The sequence below is a fragment of the Eptatretus burgeri genome, chromosome 4 (assembly GCF_056783735.1).
Source record: "Eptatretus burgeri isolate ZD-2024b chromosome 4, Ebu_testis_v1, whole genome shotgun sequence".
NCBI classification, from domain to species: domain Eukaryota; kingdom Metazoa; phylum Chordata; class Myxini; order Myxiniformes; family Myxinidae; genus Eptatretus; species Eptatretus burgeri.
Window position 1 is genome coordinate 51,828,071 of NC_140964.1, and position 18,947 is coordinate 51,847,017.

Genomic DNA, 18,947 nt, shown 5'->3' on the forward strand with positions numbered 1-18,947 from the left:
AACCCAGAGCCCGAAATAGGTGCGGCGGCGGCCGCGGTGTATGACACCTCCCCTCCCCCTCTCCGCCCAAACCCCCCCCCGATCCTTGCCGAATCGGCTCACCCAAGCGCACCCGACCTGGCCCAGCTATGCGCCATGCTGGCGGTAATGACAGCGAGGATGGATACAAACACAAATGAAATGAAAAACGAAATAAAAGGCATGAACAAGCAAATGAACGAAATGAAAACGAATATGGAAACGAATGCACAAGGAATGAAGGAAGAAATGAAAGAACTGCGGGGTGAGATGCAGCAAATGGGCCGAAGCCTGCAGGCGGGCATGAAGGCAATGGCAGCAGAGCTCAAAATGGCGACGCCACGTGTGGGAGCGAACGAGCTGGGAGGGAGTGCAACGGCTGTCGGGCCCGCGGTGGAGGCAGGTAAGGAGAAAATAATTCGGGGGACGTGTTGGGCGAGAAGCGTGACGGTGACTGAGAGGGAAAAACTAATTGGGGTGACGGAGACGTGCACGAGGGAGACAAGAGACGAGGTGAAAGGAATTGCGAGAGAGAGAAAAGAACAATTAATACGGAAAGCAAGGATGAGGTACGCGGAGATCGTGAAAGAGCAAGGAGTGAAACACAGGGAAGGACGGGAGCGACTTAAGGAGAAAGCAAGATTGACCTTCGTAAAGATAAGGGAAATACGCCAGAAAGCAGAGACCAATCGACACGAGGAGACGACAGAAAGAATAAAATGTATAGAGACACGGGAGATAGAGGATGAATTGGACGGGGTGGAAGAAACTAAAGATGAACACACACACACGGAGGTAGTGGAGGATAATGGGGGTGAGCTGGCGGACCGGGTAGAGACCCAGTGCGAGCAGCTGGATGGCCTCCTCCAGGAACGAGGGGAGGGAGTATGCCCCCTTGAGGCGAGTCACGACCAGGTGGGTTCGGTCGTGTCGAGCGAGTTCGGGGGGAGGAGTGCTGCGAACGGGTGCACGGAGAGCTTGGGGGGTATAGAGGCCCCGGAGACCCTTGTGGGGACACGAATCCCCCGTGTGGTTGTCCCGGTGTGTGTGGTGCAAGGTGTGAGTGCGTCCCCGTGTGTGGAAGCGACCCCGTGTGTGAGTGGTGTGGTGGTAAGTGTGCAGAAGGGTGTGCTTCCCAGCGCGCCGTGTGTGAGTGACACACCGCGGTTGAGTGCCCCCGCGTGTGTGAGTGAGGCACGGTGTATGAGTGAGGCACCGCGGATGAGTGCCCCCGCGTGTGTGAGTGAGGCACGGTGTATGAGTGAGGCACCGCGGATGAGTGCCCCCACGTGTGTGAGTAGTATGGTTTGTGTGAGGGAAATGGCACGAGTGAGTGAAAGGCCGCGAGTGAGTGGAGCCACGTGTGCAAGGGAAATGGCATGCGTGAGTGAGCGGCCGAATGTGAGAGAGACAGCGTGTGCAAGGTCGCTGTATGTGAGGGAGATGTCGGTCGGCATGTGTGAACATGCAACCGCGTCTCCCGGTGTGAGTTTAATGGTGAGGTGTGTTAGCGTCGTAACACGCGGGAGTGCGTGTGTTGAATGGCGACGGAGACTGCGACAGAGGAAAGAAAGCCGAGTAGCGGCTGCAGCTGTTTCGGGAACCGTGCCGGGTTCACCCAGCAGCGAGCGCGAGGTCCGTGCTGTGCAACGCACGAGGCCCCCACGTGCTCGCTTACAAGAGTGAAGTCCCGGTCCGGAAACGCCAGCGGTGGATTTGCCGATCCCGCGGACGGACAAAGTTTAGGCAGGATTATGGATTTGGACCGGACGGGTTCTCCACGCGATCGTGTGTGTTAAGCTCCAACGGGCAAAGCACATGTGTTCGCGTGGGGAACCCCTCGAGACATGGGGCTTGTGTTTTTTTTTTTTATGCGCACGGTGACGTCATGGCTGCACGCGGGGTTGGAATCCGGCAGGAGGGGTATCCCTGCCGGATGGTACCGTCCAAGGAGGGACGAGGTACACGTGCAGCTGCATGACGTCACGGGCAGGTGCAAAGTGCGCGAGCTGTGAGTTGCCGCGCTGGTGCTGCGCATGTAAAAAAAAAAAAAAAAAAAAAAAAAAAAAAAAAAGCAAGCCTCACTTTCGGGTGCGCAGGATTCCCAGGCAAGGGGTGGAAGACACCCTTACCAGGGCACAGGATGGAAACTAGTTAGGGGGAAGGGTTAGCTTAGTTAGACCGACTTCATGGGGCAGGGGTAAGTCCTCATGGAGTCCGTGGAATGGATTAGTTAGAGGGATTGTAGCGAAATTTAGGTTGGGAAATTGATTTTTGGGACATTTGAGGACAGTGACAGACTTGTGAATGTGTAGAGGGGACGTAGCTTAGCTACGTAGGTTAAATGGAACGTGCTATAGTTTAAGGGACGACGTGGGAGCACGAGTTAGTTAGGGGAGGTAGTTAGAAGGATGGCAGAGTTCAGTGGTGTGTGTTGAAGAGTTGGTGAGTGAAGTGGAAGCATGTGCTTGGTGAGTGAGTGAGGCCAGCGGGTCTGTGTGAGTGGAGCGAATGGGGAATGCATGGTGCGATGAGTGATTGGGGGGAGGAGTGACTCCCGCCCAAGGGACCCCGGGGTCAGTGTAGAGTGAGTTAGGGGGTTAGTTAAATTGAAAAATGGAGGTCGTTTTGTTGTTGGTGTGAATGTAGGCTCGAAACCCATTTGGAGGGGTGCAGGAGCCCTGTTGACAGGCTGGGAGCGTGGCTGCGAAAGGTGAGTATCGCTGAGTGGGTACCCCGGGCACCAGGCTAGTCGGCCGTGGTAGGCCAAGGGCCCATGGGGGGCTGGGATAGCGTAGTGGGCACGGGTGCGCCTGCTTGGTGCGGGGGCCCGGGGCGCCATTAGCCGCGTGGGCAGTGTTGTGGGCACGGGTGACCCTCGGAAAGGGCCCTGGGAAGCCAGCCTGCCACGTGTGCGTTTCAGGGGAGGTGCCATGGGGGGCACTCCCCGGTGTTTAGGGAGCTGGTAGGCTCGGAGGCAGTGTCGTGCCCGGGGGTGCCATCGTCGGAGATTCGGCAGAGGGTCGTGCCTGCCAAGGGGAGCCACGCGTCCCAGCCATGAGACCGTGTGAGGGCAAGGAGAGAAAATTGGGGGGCGAGGCCCGAAATTGTGAGGACACCAACACAGGCAACGGGAATCTGGGTTGTTAGAACCAATAGTTTAAGCGAGAGGCGCTTGTTGAAAGCCCCGGGGTAGTTTAACAGTTAAATGGTTAGGGTAGATAGGAAGTGTACCCTTCCGCACCATCCATCCCCTCGCTCTCGTTGTGGGCTGCTGGACCCACTTTGGGTTAGATAGCTGAAGTCTGGGGAGGCCATTCTGAGGCTTCATTGGGCCTCGACACAGGACGGTAGCTCTCCCTTGTTCCCCTCCGGGAAGGGAACGTAGGGGTTGGGAGTAGGCTAGGTGACAGGATAGGTTAGCCGACCAAGGACAGTACAGGGGGTTAGGGGACGATTTATAGTGGGGAAGTAAAAATAAAAAAATAAGTTGGGGCTAAATTGGGGTTTGACAAATTAAGGGAGTGGGTATAGACAGTGACAGGCAAAGGCGATAGGTTGGGAGGGAGACCGTAGGGTAGGTCCGAGCCCGCCTTCCGAATGGCCAGCACCACCGCACTCCCTCCACCAACCTCCACTGAACGGCAAAGGCTGGCCAGCTTCATCTGCTGGCTGCGTTGCTGCAAGGCAAAGGCCGGCCCACTTCATCGGCAGCTGTTGTTTTGCTGCAAGGCCTGTGCCGGCTGGATCGTCTGCAGCTGCTGTGCTGCAAGGCCTGTGCCGGCCGGATCGTCTGCAGCTGTTTTCTGCAAGGCCTGTGCCGGCCAGTTCGTCTGCCGGCTGTGTTTGCCTGCAGCGGCCTTCTTCTGCGGGCTGTGTTTGCCTGATCACCTTTGCCATGCCATGCCCACTGCCCCTGTTCACCAGCCCCGTTCAATTTTTGCTTTGCCCCCCCTGTTCATTGCCATGTGCGCCAGGATCAGAAAGCAACAGTTTGCAAGCTGCGAGAACTGCCCTGTTGGCAGCTACAACACGGGCCTGCAGTGGCGGCCCGTGCACCATGTTTGTGTCCATCCATCCATCCGTTGTGTTCATTGCGTGTGCCACTTGAGCTGGCACGGAGACTGCGTTTGTGCAGCCCATGCACCGTTGTGGTTCACTGCGTTCAGTTCAAAAGGGAAGGCCTTGGACTGCGTGTGAGCAGCCGGCCACGTTCCCTGTCACCTGCATTGTTTGAGCCAGAGACTGCATGCGAGCAGCCTGGCTCCCTGCTAACTGCTTTCTTTTTGCAGAGTCCATTGATCCTGGGCCATGGTTTAGTGTAAAATTTGTAAGTTAAGGTTAAGATGTACTGTAAATATGAGTGCGTCCCCGGCATGTCTGTCCTAGCGCCGGGAATTTTATTTAAGTCGTCTGTGTGAGTGAGTTTGTTTAGGTAGTTACTCAGCCCTCAGGTTATTTATTTTGGGGACACGAATACCATGAATGTCGCACTCAGGGATCCGTAGGTAAAATGTACTAGGGGAAAACTACACATGATGGCACACGAAAATTTGACGACTCGGGACGAGTCTGTAAAAAGGGGAGGGGGTAGTGTTGTGGTTGACGAAATTCGCAAACCACCATTCAGGTCCCTTAGGTGAGATATCTCTGTAAGTATATGTGTAGTTAGTCCAAACCCGTTGTTTAGAGGGAATAAATGTAATTCATTCGGGCTGCGACCCTTTTCGATAGCCGTTTTTCTTTTACTATCTTTATTTTGGACCAGCCGCCATTACTACCACCACAACCACCACCAACCACGTCTCAACAGCATCACACAACAACCACCAACCGCAACGCCGCTTCACAACAACAGCAACGCCAACAGCCACGACCTTTACCGTCACAACTCGCCCTCGCAACCATCGCATCACCGCCATTCCCGCGCCGCTTGTGGGCACCGATACTGGACTCATACAGGGCACGCACCGAGCAGCGGGTGCAAAAACACCAGCCTTTCCGAGAAATCGGATCAAGAATGATTCACGCCCACTTCTGTTCCGTCCTATCAGCGAGCGTGGGGCGATTTGGCCCCGCCTCCAGGCGCGTCGGAGTATAATCGCTATATGCAGATTCGCGGATCAAGAATGATTCACGCCCACTTTTCCTCTGTCCAATGGGGAGCATGGCTCTGCCCCCGAGCGATTCCTGATCCAAAAATCTGCATATGGTTTCTCCTGTCGCACTATAAAGCGCCGAGCGCGGAGCAAATCGAGGCAGTTGGACGGAGTTGAGAAGAGTGGAGAGTGGGAAGAGTTTCTGAATTGAGAAAAGGCAGTTGGAGGGAGCTGAGAAAAAGAAGAGAGTTGGAGGCAGTTGGGAAGCGCGGAGCAGTTGGAGGCAGTTGGAAAGAGTTGGACGGAGTTGAGAAGAGGAAAGAGTTGGAGAGTTTTGGAGGCGGCGAAATCAGTCGAGAGAGTGTCTGTCGGGGTCCGGAGAGGCTGGAGAAGCCAAGAATCTTTGTGGAGGTCGGCGCTCGTGTCAGAGTCGGGGAGCTGCGGAGAGGGGAGGCCGGTATCGAGGTCGCAGTGGAGTCGCTCGTCGCGGGACCCAAGCCAGCCAGATATCCTCTTTCCCCCGAGCATCAACAACCCCCTCCTGTTTCCCCCCCACGCTGTGATAGTGTGAGAAGGGGGCCCCGTTCCCACGCCATTCCAGGCAGTGCCAGCGAGGCCCGCGGAGTCGGGGCGCCGCCGCCATTTTGCGGCTCATCACCAGACGGGTAGGCTCGACGCGGTCTCGGCCCCAGGCCCGTCTGCCCCCTTGTAGTTGAGGGTGGTCCCTTTTTCTTTTGCTTTGAGTATATGTGTTGTCGGCGCCGTCTGTGAAGTAAAACTGTATAAGTGTTGCCGTGTGCTCGGTAGTCGGTAGTAGATCTGCATTGTTGCATTTGCTTTTTGTGCACAATTGTTGTGTTTCTTCTACTTTTACATTTGCTTTTGGTGCATAATTGTGGTAATTGTATATGTGTGCTTTCCGTTTGCCGCGGAATAAATGTGCTTCATGTTGAACTGTTTTTCCCGTTTCGCTTCATCTTTTCTTTAATTGAATCTCCATCTTCACGTAAAGGGTTGGTCATGGGCTAAATACGCCCAATAATTAATCGAACCGTCGAGGTTGACGATAACACCGCTCGGTTATCCCGATATTACGGAACGGGTCGCTTAAAGCGGCCCGTGTCCGAAGTCGACCTGCGGCGAGGTGCGATCGCCCGGTCTACCCTCCGTGTGGGTACTTAGGTAGGTCGAATTTGGCGAACAACCCTATCCCACGCGGGGGGCCGATTGGCACGATCGTGGTGAGGCCGAAAGGCCCACCCGTGACTAGTTCCCGGCGTTAGTCCGAGAGGGTCACGACGGGATTGTCCGTCCGGTGGGCGACGTGCCGCGATTCGAGTTACGTGGCCGCTCGCACGCCGGCGGGCGCGAATCCGCAACAATATATATCTATATGTATGTTGATATATATATATATATATATATATATATATATATATATATATATATATATATATATAGCATGTTTTAATAGCAGTATCAAGCCTGGTGTTGGCTTTGTGGTTGGGGTGGCGGCTTGGGATCCTCGGGTCCTGAGTTCAAGCCCCGTTGGCCACTGAATTAATACACCAGGAGGTTGCCTCAGCCTGTCATCCTTCCGAGGTCGGCAAAATGAGTACCAGTGTACTGGTAAGGGGGACACTGCATCAGCGGCATAGCCGCGTCCAAACCAATGATGCAACCAGCAGCCACAGGCTGCATTCGATAGAGAATAGCAGTACCTATCTCTCATATCTTCCCCAACTTTTCTGCTTGCAATTCTGGCCAATTAGAATTACATACAATGCTTTTGAGTACTTTAATGTGAATCATACCTCCAACATTCAGTGCCACGTTCGAATCCATTCACTCGGAAAGCTGTTTTCAATTTCAAAATTCATTCTCATCGCATTATGGCTCGACTTGTACCAAAGTGCTTGCTTCATTCACAATGGCATCCATGGGGAGAAGGAAATTCCTCCTCAGGAAATGCCTCACTGATTGTGGTGACAAAAGTGGTGCCATTGTTGTGACGTCACATATCCACAGAGTACCTCAGGAAGTGATGTCACTTCCCCCAAGTTCAGTGGCCGTTTATCTCGTCTCACAGTCCTCGGCTGTCTCATATATTTGTCTCTTTGTCCATGTATCTGAGATGTGCATGCAGCTCCTCTACAAGCCTTTTTGTCCTGTAATTCCCCATTCATATGAAAACAAAGACAAATGTGTGACGTTTTTAAAGAGAAACTCAGTTGTGGCAACAAATAAATTTCAACCACAGTTTAGCGTGCTCATCTGAACTAATGGTGTGTTATGCTGCCGCAAAACCAGGTTCAAATCCCATTTGCCATGTGTAGTTGTCCATCGTGTTCTAATGTCCTTGTATTTCATGTGAAAATGAATTGATGTTTAATAATTTCTTCATCTATGATTATATGTACAAGCTCTTGTAGGTGTCAGATAACTGTAAAAAAAAAACACACACACATTACAAACACAAGGTTTATTATCAACCACAGCAGAGTATTTTCAATTTTTCTACAATTAAAACATTTGAGAATAACAAAAGATAATGTCGCCTGAAGATGAAAACGTATTTACATTCAAGAAAAAATTCCAATCGCGAGAGAGCAAAGTTTATAAAGGGTTTCTTCACCAATCAAAATGAATAGTATAAACATATATTTAAACATAAGGGAACCCTTCCCCTCACACCCAGCACCCTCACCACCCCACCCCACCACAACGAAAGTTATCGCATTCTTCTTCCACCTGTACCTACAAAATCAAGTGTATTTAACAAAAATTCCACATCACAAAACGTTCAACACAATCTAGGAGCGAACAGAAATTTGTATTACATCTCGAGTACACAAGGTTTGAGAGCTAAACTCATCAGGTGGTGGGATGGGGACCTCCAAATGACAATTCTTAAGTTTTCCAATTGGTGCATTAAGTAGGGGGCGCTGCTTGAAGTACCCCCCAAAGTCAGTTTAAATTACATTTTTTGAGTTCATCGATCAAACTGGTGCCAAATGTTTCGTTCTGGCACTGTGATTACAGGTGTTCCATTCTTAAGTAACGGATTTGGTGCAAAACGCATTTAAGAACGGCGTAAAGGGGGGTGCTACTTTTTGCACATCTCACGTACATCAATGAAACTTTGTGGAAATATTATTTTGACCTTCCTAATGAAGGATCAGTCATTAAGTGACCCTTTTGGTCCAAACCCCATTTAAGAAGCCACAATGTATGGAGGGAGCTAAGGATAGTGCAAACACCAGCCTGAATGAGTGGAGGTACGAGAAGTTCATGAAGACATACGGACCAAAGGGAAATGAAAAAAACCTACTTGAGCCAAATTGAGGGGCATGGATGCAAGTGGACTACCACCTTGCAACAATGAGCTCAATACATTAAGCGTGCTTCCTTTGTTGCCAACATGTGGGCAAGAGCAGATCAAAATCATATAGAGCAGCATCCCACTGAAGAAAATGGCTGGCAGTTAGTTGATGACCATTACAAACCGGTTTGGATCGAATGGGAGCAACTTCCCGAAAGCCTTATCCCAGAGACAGAGGAATTAGAAGCAATGGACAAGGAAGAGGATGACATGGAAATTGCATCTTCAAATGAAGATGACAGTTCTGACGAGGATGACTACAATCTTGTAATAGACAGGCAGGCTAAAACCATAATTATACCAATACTAATAAATACGAGTGAACTCATGATTATAGACATTCACAGTATAGGAATATAACTTTTGCCTAACAGTATGTGTGTGACTCATCAGCAGTTTTGATGTTTTGTCTTGTAAGTTTTAGCGATAGATTGATATAATTTTAAAATTTAGCATGATATGGATATGGATATCAAAAGGTAGTCATAGTTGACACATGACAAAAGTTTGGTTTCCAAAGATCATAACCCACTTGAACATAGGCATGTTCATGTCCTGTTGCAACATATAATTAAATACAAATGTTTTACCACTATAGCTACTTTGTGGATGCCCTCTTGCCAAAAGCGTGAAACATTAGACTAGAAAACTGTTTAATTTTTCATGATTCATGATGCTTCCATATGCACTGAATGTGTTGGAAAAATGCCAGGTCCAATTACTTTTACTCATCACTGATGCTCCTTTTATGTATCGATGCCAGAGCTACATGTCACACTTGATTCTATCATCAAAATACACGTAGTTGATAGAAAAGTTAAATTGATAGTTTCTTTGTTCTTCTATTGTATCAGTGTCAAATTTTAAGGCATTCTATATGTTTTAAATATTTTGTCTTAAAAGTATACATGTTCTTATCATGTTACCAGAGAAAATAAATAGGATTTCAACCATAATTTACCATAATTGTCTTTAAATTCAGGATGTCATGCAAAATTTGATATCTGATAGAATCTTACACATTTTACTGGTTTAATTACAAGGAACAATATAAATATTCGATATGAAATGATCTTTGTTTCACTATGACCTGCTCTCCATTGATCTTAATTTCCCAGAAACAGTTATTTGCCTGTGATCCCTTTTTAAATGGGTTTTGCACAAAATTTGTCACTTAAGAATGCACATCTGTAATCACAGTGCCAAAATGAAACTTTTGGCACCAGTTTGATCAATGTACTCAAAAATGTAATTTAAACTGACTTCAAGCAGAGCCGCCTACTTAATGCACCAATTGGAAAACTTAAGAATGGTCATTCAGAGGTCCCCATCCAATCATCTAATGAGTTTCGCTCTAAAATCCTTTGGTACTCGAGATGAAATACAAATCTCTGTTAGCTCCCAGATTAACAGAATCATGATCTGGAGGAGAATACCTACACAGAGAGAAAGTTCAGTTTGAAATGTGTAAGAGGGCCTGGAAAGAAACATATTCATGAAGATCGCGTGCGAAGAAAAAACGGTACCCCAAATTTAGGAAATAAACTAACACGATGCTTCACCAGATACTCGTTTTGTACCTGCGACGGTCTTTCGGAGCGTCATAGTCATCGTCCCTGTTGTAGCCACGGTTATAACTCCGATCGGAACGGCTGCTGGAACCTTCACCATATCCCTGACTGCGGTCACGGTTGTGGCCTCTTGAACCACTGCTGTAATCCCGGCCATATCCTCCATCGTGTTCTTGGTGATACCTTCCTTCATTTTCCCTGTCGAAGCCCCTGTCATACCGTCTTTCAGAATCACCATCGTATCCATAGCCTCTGTCGTGGTATCCAGGTCTGTATGGTTCACGGTTCCATGGTAGGGTTGGGCTGCCATCATAGTAACCTGTATCGCTACGAGAAGGTAATTGGTTTTGTCTGCAAACAAAATATCAACAAGAAGGGACAAGCTTTTGGTAGAAAAAGATCAATAAATAGTGTTAGTGTGTGCATGCGTGCGTGGTCTGACGACTACTTAGCAGAAGGCTCAGTGACGATGCTTACTTTGAAGTTCTTCCTTTAAAAACGCCAGGTGTAGGTTCATGACCTTTTAGTGTGAGGGAGTAATCGACACGAATGCTGTGTCCATGTAATTCCATTCCATTTGTATACTCCTTGCCCTGGAAGGAAAGCATTGGATTTGGAACTGGGATACCAGCATCAAAAGCTATGTATTCAGTTGGGAATGTCAAAACAGCTTAAGTACAATTAGGGTATAAGGCAGTAGTATAATGTTGGGTCTTTGTTTTGTGAAATGGTAATGGACGTGTTTGCTCCTCTCAAGACATTGTAAAAAGTGTGAAAAAACAAACAAGTACAGATACATTCAAAGTACACTGCCCGCATTCCAAATAAATAAATAACAAATCCAGCATGCGCCATCGCCTGAGCACCTTCGGTGCCAAGATGCCACCTTGCAGCACATGGATTTGGAATTAGGAGGAAGCGGTGCACAATAATTGATTGATTAATTGATTAATTTCACAATGAAAATAAATAAATAACAATCGTAAAATAATTAATTTCTTAATCAATTGGCTAATAGCATACCGAAACCACCACTGTTTCATCCGAATCTAACTTTTTGAAAATGAAGTAATTAATCGAAAAATGAATGATTAATTGATTAATCAATAAATCAAAAATACCCTTGATAGCCAAATAACTTGGTCACTGTTATGTCCAAATATCAGCTTCCTAGCTCAAAATCTTCTTCTTCTTCTTCTTCTTCTTTCGGCTGCTCCCGTTCGGGGTCGCCACAGCGGATCAACCGTCTCCTTTCGCTCTATCCTCCACATCTTCCATTGACACTCCAACCTGTTGTATCCATCCTCAGCATCCTTCTCTCCATCCTCAGCATCCTTCTCCCGATATACTCCGCTTCCCTCCTGTGCACATGTCCAAACCATCTCAATCTCGCCTTTCTCACTTTGTCTCCAAACCGTCCCACCTGCGCTGTCCCTCCAATATACTCATTCCTTATCCTATCCATCCTCGTCACTCCCAACGAGAATCGCAGCATCTTTAACTCTGCCACCTCCAGCTCCGCTTCCTGTCTTTTTGTCAGCGCCACCGCCTCCAAACCATACAACATAGCTGGTCTCACTACCGTCTTATATACTTTCCCCTTCACTCTTGCAGCTACCCTTCTGTCACAAATCACTCCTGCAACTCTTCTCCACCCACTCAATCCTGCCTGCACTCTCTTTTTCACTTCTCTACCACACTCTCCGTTACTTTGGACAGTTGATCCCAAGTATTTAAACCCATCCACCTTCCCCACCTCAACTCCTTGCAACCGCACCATACCACCACTCTCCCTCTCATTTACGCACATGTACTCCGTCTTACTCCTACTGACTATCATTCCCCTTCTCTCCAGTGCGTACCTCCACCTCTCGAGGCTCGCCTCAGCCTGCTCCCTACTCTGCCTACAGATCATGATGTCATCCGCGAACATCATAGTCCATGGAGACTCCAGTCTAATCTCGTCCGTCAACCTGTCCATCACCATTGCAAACAGGAAAGGGCTCAGAGTCGATCCTTGGTGCAATCCCACTTTAACCTTAAACCGGTCCGTCATTCCTACCGCACACCTCACCGCTGTCATACTGTCCTCATACATATCCTGCACGATACTCACATAGGTCTCCACCACTCCCGACTTCCTCATACAATGCCACAACTCCTCTCTTGGCACCCTATCATAAGCTTTCTCTAAATCCACAAACACACAATGTAACTCCTTCTGGCCTTCCCTATACTTCTCCATCAACATTCTCAAAGCATACATCATATCAGTGGTGCTCTTTCCTGGCATAAACCCATATTGCTGCTCACAGATCGTCACCTCTCCTCTCAACCTCGCTTCCTCTACTCTTTCCCACAGCTTCATGGTGTGGCTTAGCAACTTTATCCCTCTGTAATTTCCACAGCTCTGCAAATCACCCTTGTTCTTGAAAATAGGAACCAGTACACTTGATCTCCACTCCTCCGGCATCCTCTCACTTTCCAAGATTTTATTAAACAATCTGGTTAACAACCCCACTGCCATCTCTCCTAAGCACTTCCATGCCTTCAATGGTATATCATCTGGGCCAACCGCCTTTCCACTTTTCATCCTCTTCATAGCAGTCCTCACTTCATCCACCTCACTTCCTGATTCACTATCTCCACCTCTTCCAACCATCTCTCTCTCATTTTCTTCATTCATCAGCTCCTCAAAGTCCTCCATCCACCTTCTCAACACACTCTCCTCGCTCATCAGCACATTCCCATTTCACCCTAACCTGCAGCACATCCTTCCTAGCTCGATCCCTCTGTCTTGCCAATCGGTATAAATCCTTTTCCCCTTCCTTTGTATCCAACTTCTCATACAGCTCGCCAAATGCCTTTTTTCCTTAGCCTTTGCCACCTCTCTCTTTGCCTTTTGCTGCCACTCCTTGTACTCCTGCCTACTTTCTTCATCTCTCTGACTATCCCACTTCTTTTTCGCCAACCCCTTCTTCCTTATACTTTCCTGTACTTCCTCGTTCCACCACCAAGTCTGCTTACCTTCCTTCCTCTGTTAAGATGTCACACCAAGTACCTTCCTTGCTATCTCCCTCACCACTTCTGCTGTAGTTGTCCAATCATCCCACCCATCTTTACCACCATCCAACACCTGTCTCGCCTCCTCCCAAAATTCCACGCAACAGTCTTCCTCCTTCAGCTTCCACCATCTGGTCCTTGGTTCAACCCTCACTCTCTTCCTCAACCTCACCTCTAAAGTCATCCTACAGACCACCAATCGATGCTGTCGAGCTACACTCTCCCCTGCCACCACATTACAGTCACTAATCTCTTTCAGGTTGCATCTCCTGCTTAAGATGTAATCCACCTGTGTGCACTTTCCTCCACTCTTGTATGTCACCCTGTGTTCCTCCTTCTTCTTGAAATACGTATTTACCACTGCCATTTCCATTCTTTTTGCAAACTCTACCACCATTTGCCCTTCCACATTTCTCTTGTTGAGACCGTACCTACCCATCACCTCCTCATCCTCTTTATTCCCTTCCCCAACATGCCCATTGAAATCTGCTCCAATCACCACTCTTTCATCCTTGGATACACTCTCCACCACTTCATCTAACTCACTCCAGAAATCTTCTTTATACTCCATCTCACACCCCATATCCGGGGCATATGCAATGATGACATTAATCATCACCCCTTCAATTTCTAACTTCACACTCATCATTCGGTCAGACACTCTCCTCACCTCCAATACCCTCTTGACATAATCTTCCTTCAGGATTACCCCGACACCATTTCTCCTCCCATCCACACCATGGTAGAACAGTTTGAAACCACCTCCAATGCTCCTCGCCTTGCTCCCCATCCACTTGGTCTCTTGTACACACAGTATGTCCACCTTTCTTCTCTCTATCATATCAGCCAACTCTCGCCCTTTGCCAGTCATCGTCCCAACAGAGTTCCAACTCTCAAATCCAGATTTCTACTCTTCCCCCTCTCCCCCTGCCTCTGGACTCGCCTTCCCCGTCTCCTTCTCCTTCTTCGCCCAGCAGTAGCACAATTTCCACTGATACCCTGCTGACCACCGGTACCGGCGATGGTCGTTGGTAACCCGGGCCTCGACCGATCCGGTATGGAAATTCGTTTTGTTGTCCGCATAATGATTTGGCATAGGTTTTTACGCCGGATGCCCTTCCTGACGCAACCCTAGTCGCCTCTTATGACACACAGGGATATGGTACACCTATTCTAACCGGGGCATACACCGGGCCCAGTACACTGGTACTCATTTCGCCGACCTCGGAAGGATGACAGGCTGAGTCAACCCCCTGGTGTTATACGACTTGGTATATATACATGCATATATATATATATATGTATATATGTATATATATATATATATATATATATATATATATATATATATATATATATATATCTATATATATATATATATACATGTACATTATAAATATATTAATTCAGTGGCCCAACGGGGCTTGAACTCAGGACGTTTTGGGTCCCAAGCCGCTGCCCTAACCACTGTGCCAACACCAGGCTATAGCTTCCTTACTCAAAATATGCCTAAGATAATGCCAGGATGAGAAATAAAATAAATATGTCATTAATATATCGACAAATTAGGTAATTAATCAATTAATTGATTAATCAAAAAATGAAAAATAACATTTTTGCCAAAGCACATCTTCAGTTTTCTCCCCAAATTTCAGCCTTCTAGCTCAAATGATGGATGAGATATCATCCAGACAAGCAAGAAAGAAAATAATTAATCTTAATTAATCTCAAGCAAATAATTTTATTAATAGTAAAATGTGGTGGAGAATTGATTAATTAATAAATGAAAAATACTCTTCCATCACTTGGTCACTGTCATATCCAAATCAACTTGGTAATCACTTGGTCACAAGCCAAATCACTTGGTCACTGTCATATCCAAATATCAGCTTCCAAGCTCAAAAGGTGCCTGAATTATTGCCCAGATGAGAAAATAAATCGATAACAATAAACTCATTGATTCATCAAAAAATACCGTTTTTGCCAAAGCACATCTCCACTTTTGTCCCCAAATTTCAGCTTCCTAGATCAAAGGATGGCTGAGATATCGCCCGGACAAACAAACAAACAAGAAAACGGAGTTAAAACTGAGTACTCCCTTCCTTCGGTGCCCGGCGATGACGTCATGCATGGCCTGCATATGGAATGGGGAAGGAGCGGTGTACAAAAACTTTCGCCAAAACAAAGGTATGACATTGTAAAAGTACACTTCCGTATGCCAAGGCATGTGTGCAGCATATTATAACCTTCCCATGTGAAGTTGTTGCTTGGCATGCAGCCTGTGGCTGCTGGTTGCATAATTTTCTGGAAGCATGCCTGAGTCGCTGATGCAGCAGTGCTCGTTACCAGTAAGCTCGTATTCATTTTGCCGACCTCAGAAGGATGACAGGCTGAGTCAACTGAGTGTTGTCAGGCTGAGTCAACTGAGTCAATAACTGAGCTGAGTTATTTCAATTGGAGGAGCTCAAACTGAAGACCCTAAGATCTTAAGCCAGCCCCCTTAACCATTAAGCCAACACGAGGCTTATTTTCCACGTGATAAACGCATCATGAAAAACACAATGTCAACATCTCAGCCGATATCATAAAAACTCCAGCCATAACATGCAGCTAGCTTCGTACTGCACCACAAGCAATAACCATGTCATGTGTGCTGTTTGGAGGTGATTGCAAATAACTGAGATGCAAGTTTGTTTGTTTTTTTGTCCGTTCCCCTTCCTCCCCCACCCTTTCGGCTGCACCTACAACTCCAAAATAATATGATGCATCGGTTTTCAATCCACATCATGTTTGGCAATAAAGCAATTTCCTGCCTTTTGAAAGTGAAAGTTCAAATCTAACGGTGAATTGATGTGGATTATTATGAATACATTTCAAAATCAAAGCAACTTTATTCACTCCCCGTGATAATTATGGATGTCGGAAATACTATTCTATTTTCCTGTCCTTTTTAATCTATAACCCACCTTGGTTGCTTCCTCTACAGTCGTGTAGTGGACAAAGCCATAACCTCGAGAGCGGTTCAGCTGCCGATTAAAAGCCACTTTCACATCCAGGATTTCACCATAAGGTTCAAAAATCCGCCGCAGATCCTTCTCTGTTGTCTTCGTGTTCATTCCAAATACCCCCAGGCAAGTGGAAGGTGGGTTTGACTGTTAAACACACAATGAACAGTGATAAGCATGCCACATACGCATGTGATTGAAGAAACTTCAGGATCACATGGTGAGTTAAACAACTTGCGAGCAGACAGCCTAAGTTGTTGACTTTTTGCCTATATTGATATTTTGGTTTATGTTGACCTCAGAAATAATGTGTTGGAATTTAATGACCAGATTTGCAACTCCTTTTCAAATTTCAAGTCAATCGGATGAAAATTGGCAATTTTAGAAATTCGGCCTATCTTGACCTTTTGGCCAAATGATGATGTCAAAATAATTGGTGGTTGAATTCAGTGACTTGATTTGCAAATCCTGTTCAAATTTCTAATCAATCGGATAAAAATTGAGGATTTTAGAAATTTGACGTACTTGTTGACCTTTGGCCGATGACCTCAAAAACAACAGGCTTCTTGCTTCAGAAAAAGTCTACCATGTGGTGAAGTTTCGTGAATATTGGTTTAAAATTGTGACTTGCAGGTAATAAACATACAAACCGACAGAATAACACGGCATGCAAAGATGAACTAATTCGATGGTGGCGTCATAGGTCAGAGTCTGTGATAGGTTTTCTTTCCCGGGATAACTGGAGAACGGCTGAAGGGTTCCTCGTCAAACTTGGTACAAGTACGTATCATGATGCATATATAAATTGATTAGATTACGTGGTCAAGAGTTCAAAGGTCAAAGGTCACATCAGGTAAAAAATGAGATATTTCAGAACAGCCGAAAGGCTTTAAATCAAACTTGATACAAGTATGCCTGGTGTTGGCTTAATGGTTAGGGTGGTGGGCTTGGGATCCTGAGTTCAAATCCCACTCCGCTGTTGAATTAATACCAGGTGTGGTTGACTCTGCCTGTCATCCTTCCGAGGTCGGCAAAGTGAGTGCCAGCTTGTTGGTATCCTGTGTCGGAGTGGTGATCAGTCCAGGATTGTGCCCAATAGCCAAGGAGACTGCTTTGGCAGCACCAACACTCTGCACAGAGTATGGTCTCAATGTGTGGATGGATGGATGGAAGGATGGAACCAACCAATACTTGAAACATACTTGATAAACAATCTTCCATTTTCGCGAGTAACAGACAGACAGAGGTGAAAACATAACCTCCTTCACCTTCGGTGGTGCAGATAACAACTTAAAGTACTTGTCCAAAATCTAGACCGTCTGGTCAGTCAGTATGTTAATTATAAAAGTTATGTAAGAGTTGAGAGAAGGGTGGGGGGCGTGGGGGAAGGTGAGGGAGAGTGGTTTTATCACTATATATATATATATATATATATATATATATATATATATATATATATATATATATATATATATATATATATATATATATATCTTAATCATCAAATCATATTATTGCAGAAAGTCAGTACATGTGTACACAATTGGATTTCTATTCTTACAAAACCCATAAGTGGTCGGTGAAAATGCATGGGAATCCTTCAAATTGCTTAAATCCATTTCAACACTCAACAGCTATTGATGTGTTCGAACATTTGCACAATCAATTGCTATTATTATTTCGTATGCAGCCAATGACTGCTGGCTGTATCATTGCTGGGAGTGCAGCTGTGTCGCTGATGCAGTGCCCCCTGGTTGGTGGTTGGTGTTGGCTTCACGGTTAAAGTGGCTGGATTTAGATATTAGGGTCTTGAGTTCAAGCCCCTGTTTTTTACCGTTGAATAACAGGTGGGGTTGACTCAGCCTGTCATCCTTCCGAGGTCGGCGAATTGAGCACCAGCTTACGAGAAACAAGGGGGACACTGCATCATCTGAACAGCTACCTCCCCCCCCCCCCAGAAAATGATGCAACCAATAGTCACAGGCTGCACTTACTTCCGTGTCGAACGAATTATTTGAATCGATTGAATCGCTAAACGAGCTGAGGCTGCAGATCCTTGTTACAAGCACCTGGTGTCAGTACAATCGCTCATGATTAACCGGCTTGCATTGTAAATGAAGTGAGAGTGATCGTCCCAAATGGGAGACCGAACCGTTGCCGGAGGAGGAGGCCGAGAGGAGCTCGAGTTGTGGTCCGAATCGCTCATGGCTCGATTTGATCCGGAGTATGAACGGGGACGGGAAGAGATGAGTGGATGGTGGGTGGAAGATGGGATGGAGTGCGGCAGGTATGGCCACTGAGGAAAGAGACCACTGCACCGCTGTCATCGAGTCAAATCCACCGCACTGTGCCGTACTGTACTGGCTGCAGCGATTGCACGAGTCACGTGGATCATGTACTTCCGGTGACGTCATATTGCGCCACGCTCGCAAAAAAAGAAAAAAAAAAAGATTCAGGTTTTCTGAGAGCAGATATCATTATGTCCGTAACTGCAGAGATAGACGGTTTCATGTCCCCTTATATGGATGTGGTGCTCCATGACGCAGCACTCTGTGGAAGGTGATTTTAATCAATAGATTTTTAGAAAAACTTGAACAAAAGCCTCATTAACTGACGCATTATGTTCTTACTAATAATATAATTTACCCCAACGACAGACCATTTAAAATCGACATCTTCCTGCCGATCCGATCTCTTCACGGTATTCCATATAAATTGATTTAAAATATTATGACTCAAAGGAAAAAGGTTCCTCAGCCATAAAGATATGTGAGGTAAACAATTGGTTCACAAAAAAACCGCTGAAGAC

General features: G+C 46.6%; 1 protein-coding gene across 2 annotated transcripts; it reads right to left on the reverse strand.

Moving 5' to 3' along the window:
* Positions 1-7,584: 7,584 nt before the first annotated feature.
* Positions 7,585-18,547, reverse strand: LOC147028056 (transformer-2 protein homolog beta-like). 2 transcript variants are annotated; one of them, XM_085878062.1, is made up of 4 exons: positions 18,291-18,547; positions 16,100-16,285; positions 10,548-10,663; positions 7,585-10,421 (listed from the first exon to the last, which is right to left on the reverse strand). In XM_085878062.1, the coding sequence occupies exons 1-4, from the start codon at positions 18,342-18,344 to the stop codon at positions 10,058-10,060; spliced, it is 720 nt and encodes a 239-aa protein (XP_085734188.1). In that variant the 5' UTR covers positions 18,345-18,547; the 3' UTR covers positions 7,585-10,057. The 2 variants fall into 2 exon arrangements, with proteins under 2 accessions (XP_085734188.1, XP_085734189.1); XM_085878063.1 differs by lacking the exon at positions 18,291-18,547 and adding an exon at positions 18,133-18,273.
* Between the last annotated feature and the right edge of the window lie 400 nt (positions 18,548-18,947).

Bases quoted from the DNA above. Each gene is read 5' to 3' on its own strand.
- LOC147028056 (XM_085878062.1), bottom strand. From the start codon at position 18,344: ATGAGCGATTCGGACCACAACTCGAGCTCCTCTCGGCCTCCTCCTCCG. The intron at 16,286-18,290 runs GTTCGGTCTCCC...TGTGTTTAACAG, and splicing joins GGCCTCCTCCTCCGGCAACG to TCAAACCCACCTTCCACTTG. The intron at 10,422-10,547 runs GTAAGCATCGTC...TTTTGTTTGCAG, and splicing joins TTTAAAGGAAGAACTTCAAA to ACAAAACCAATTACCTTCTC.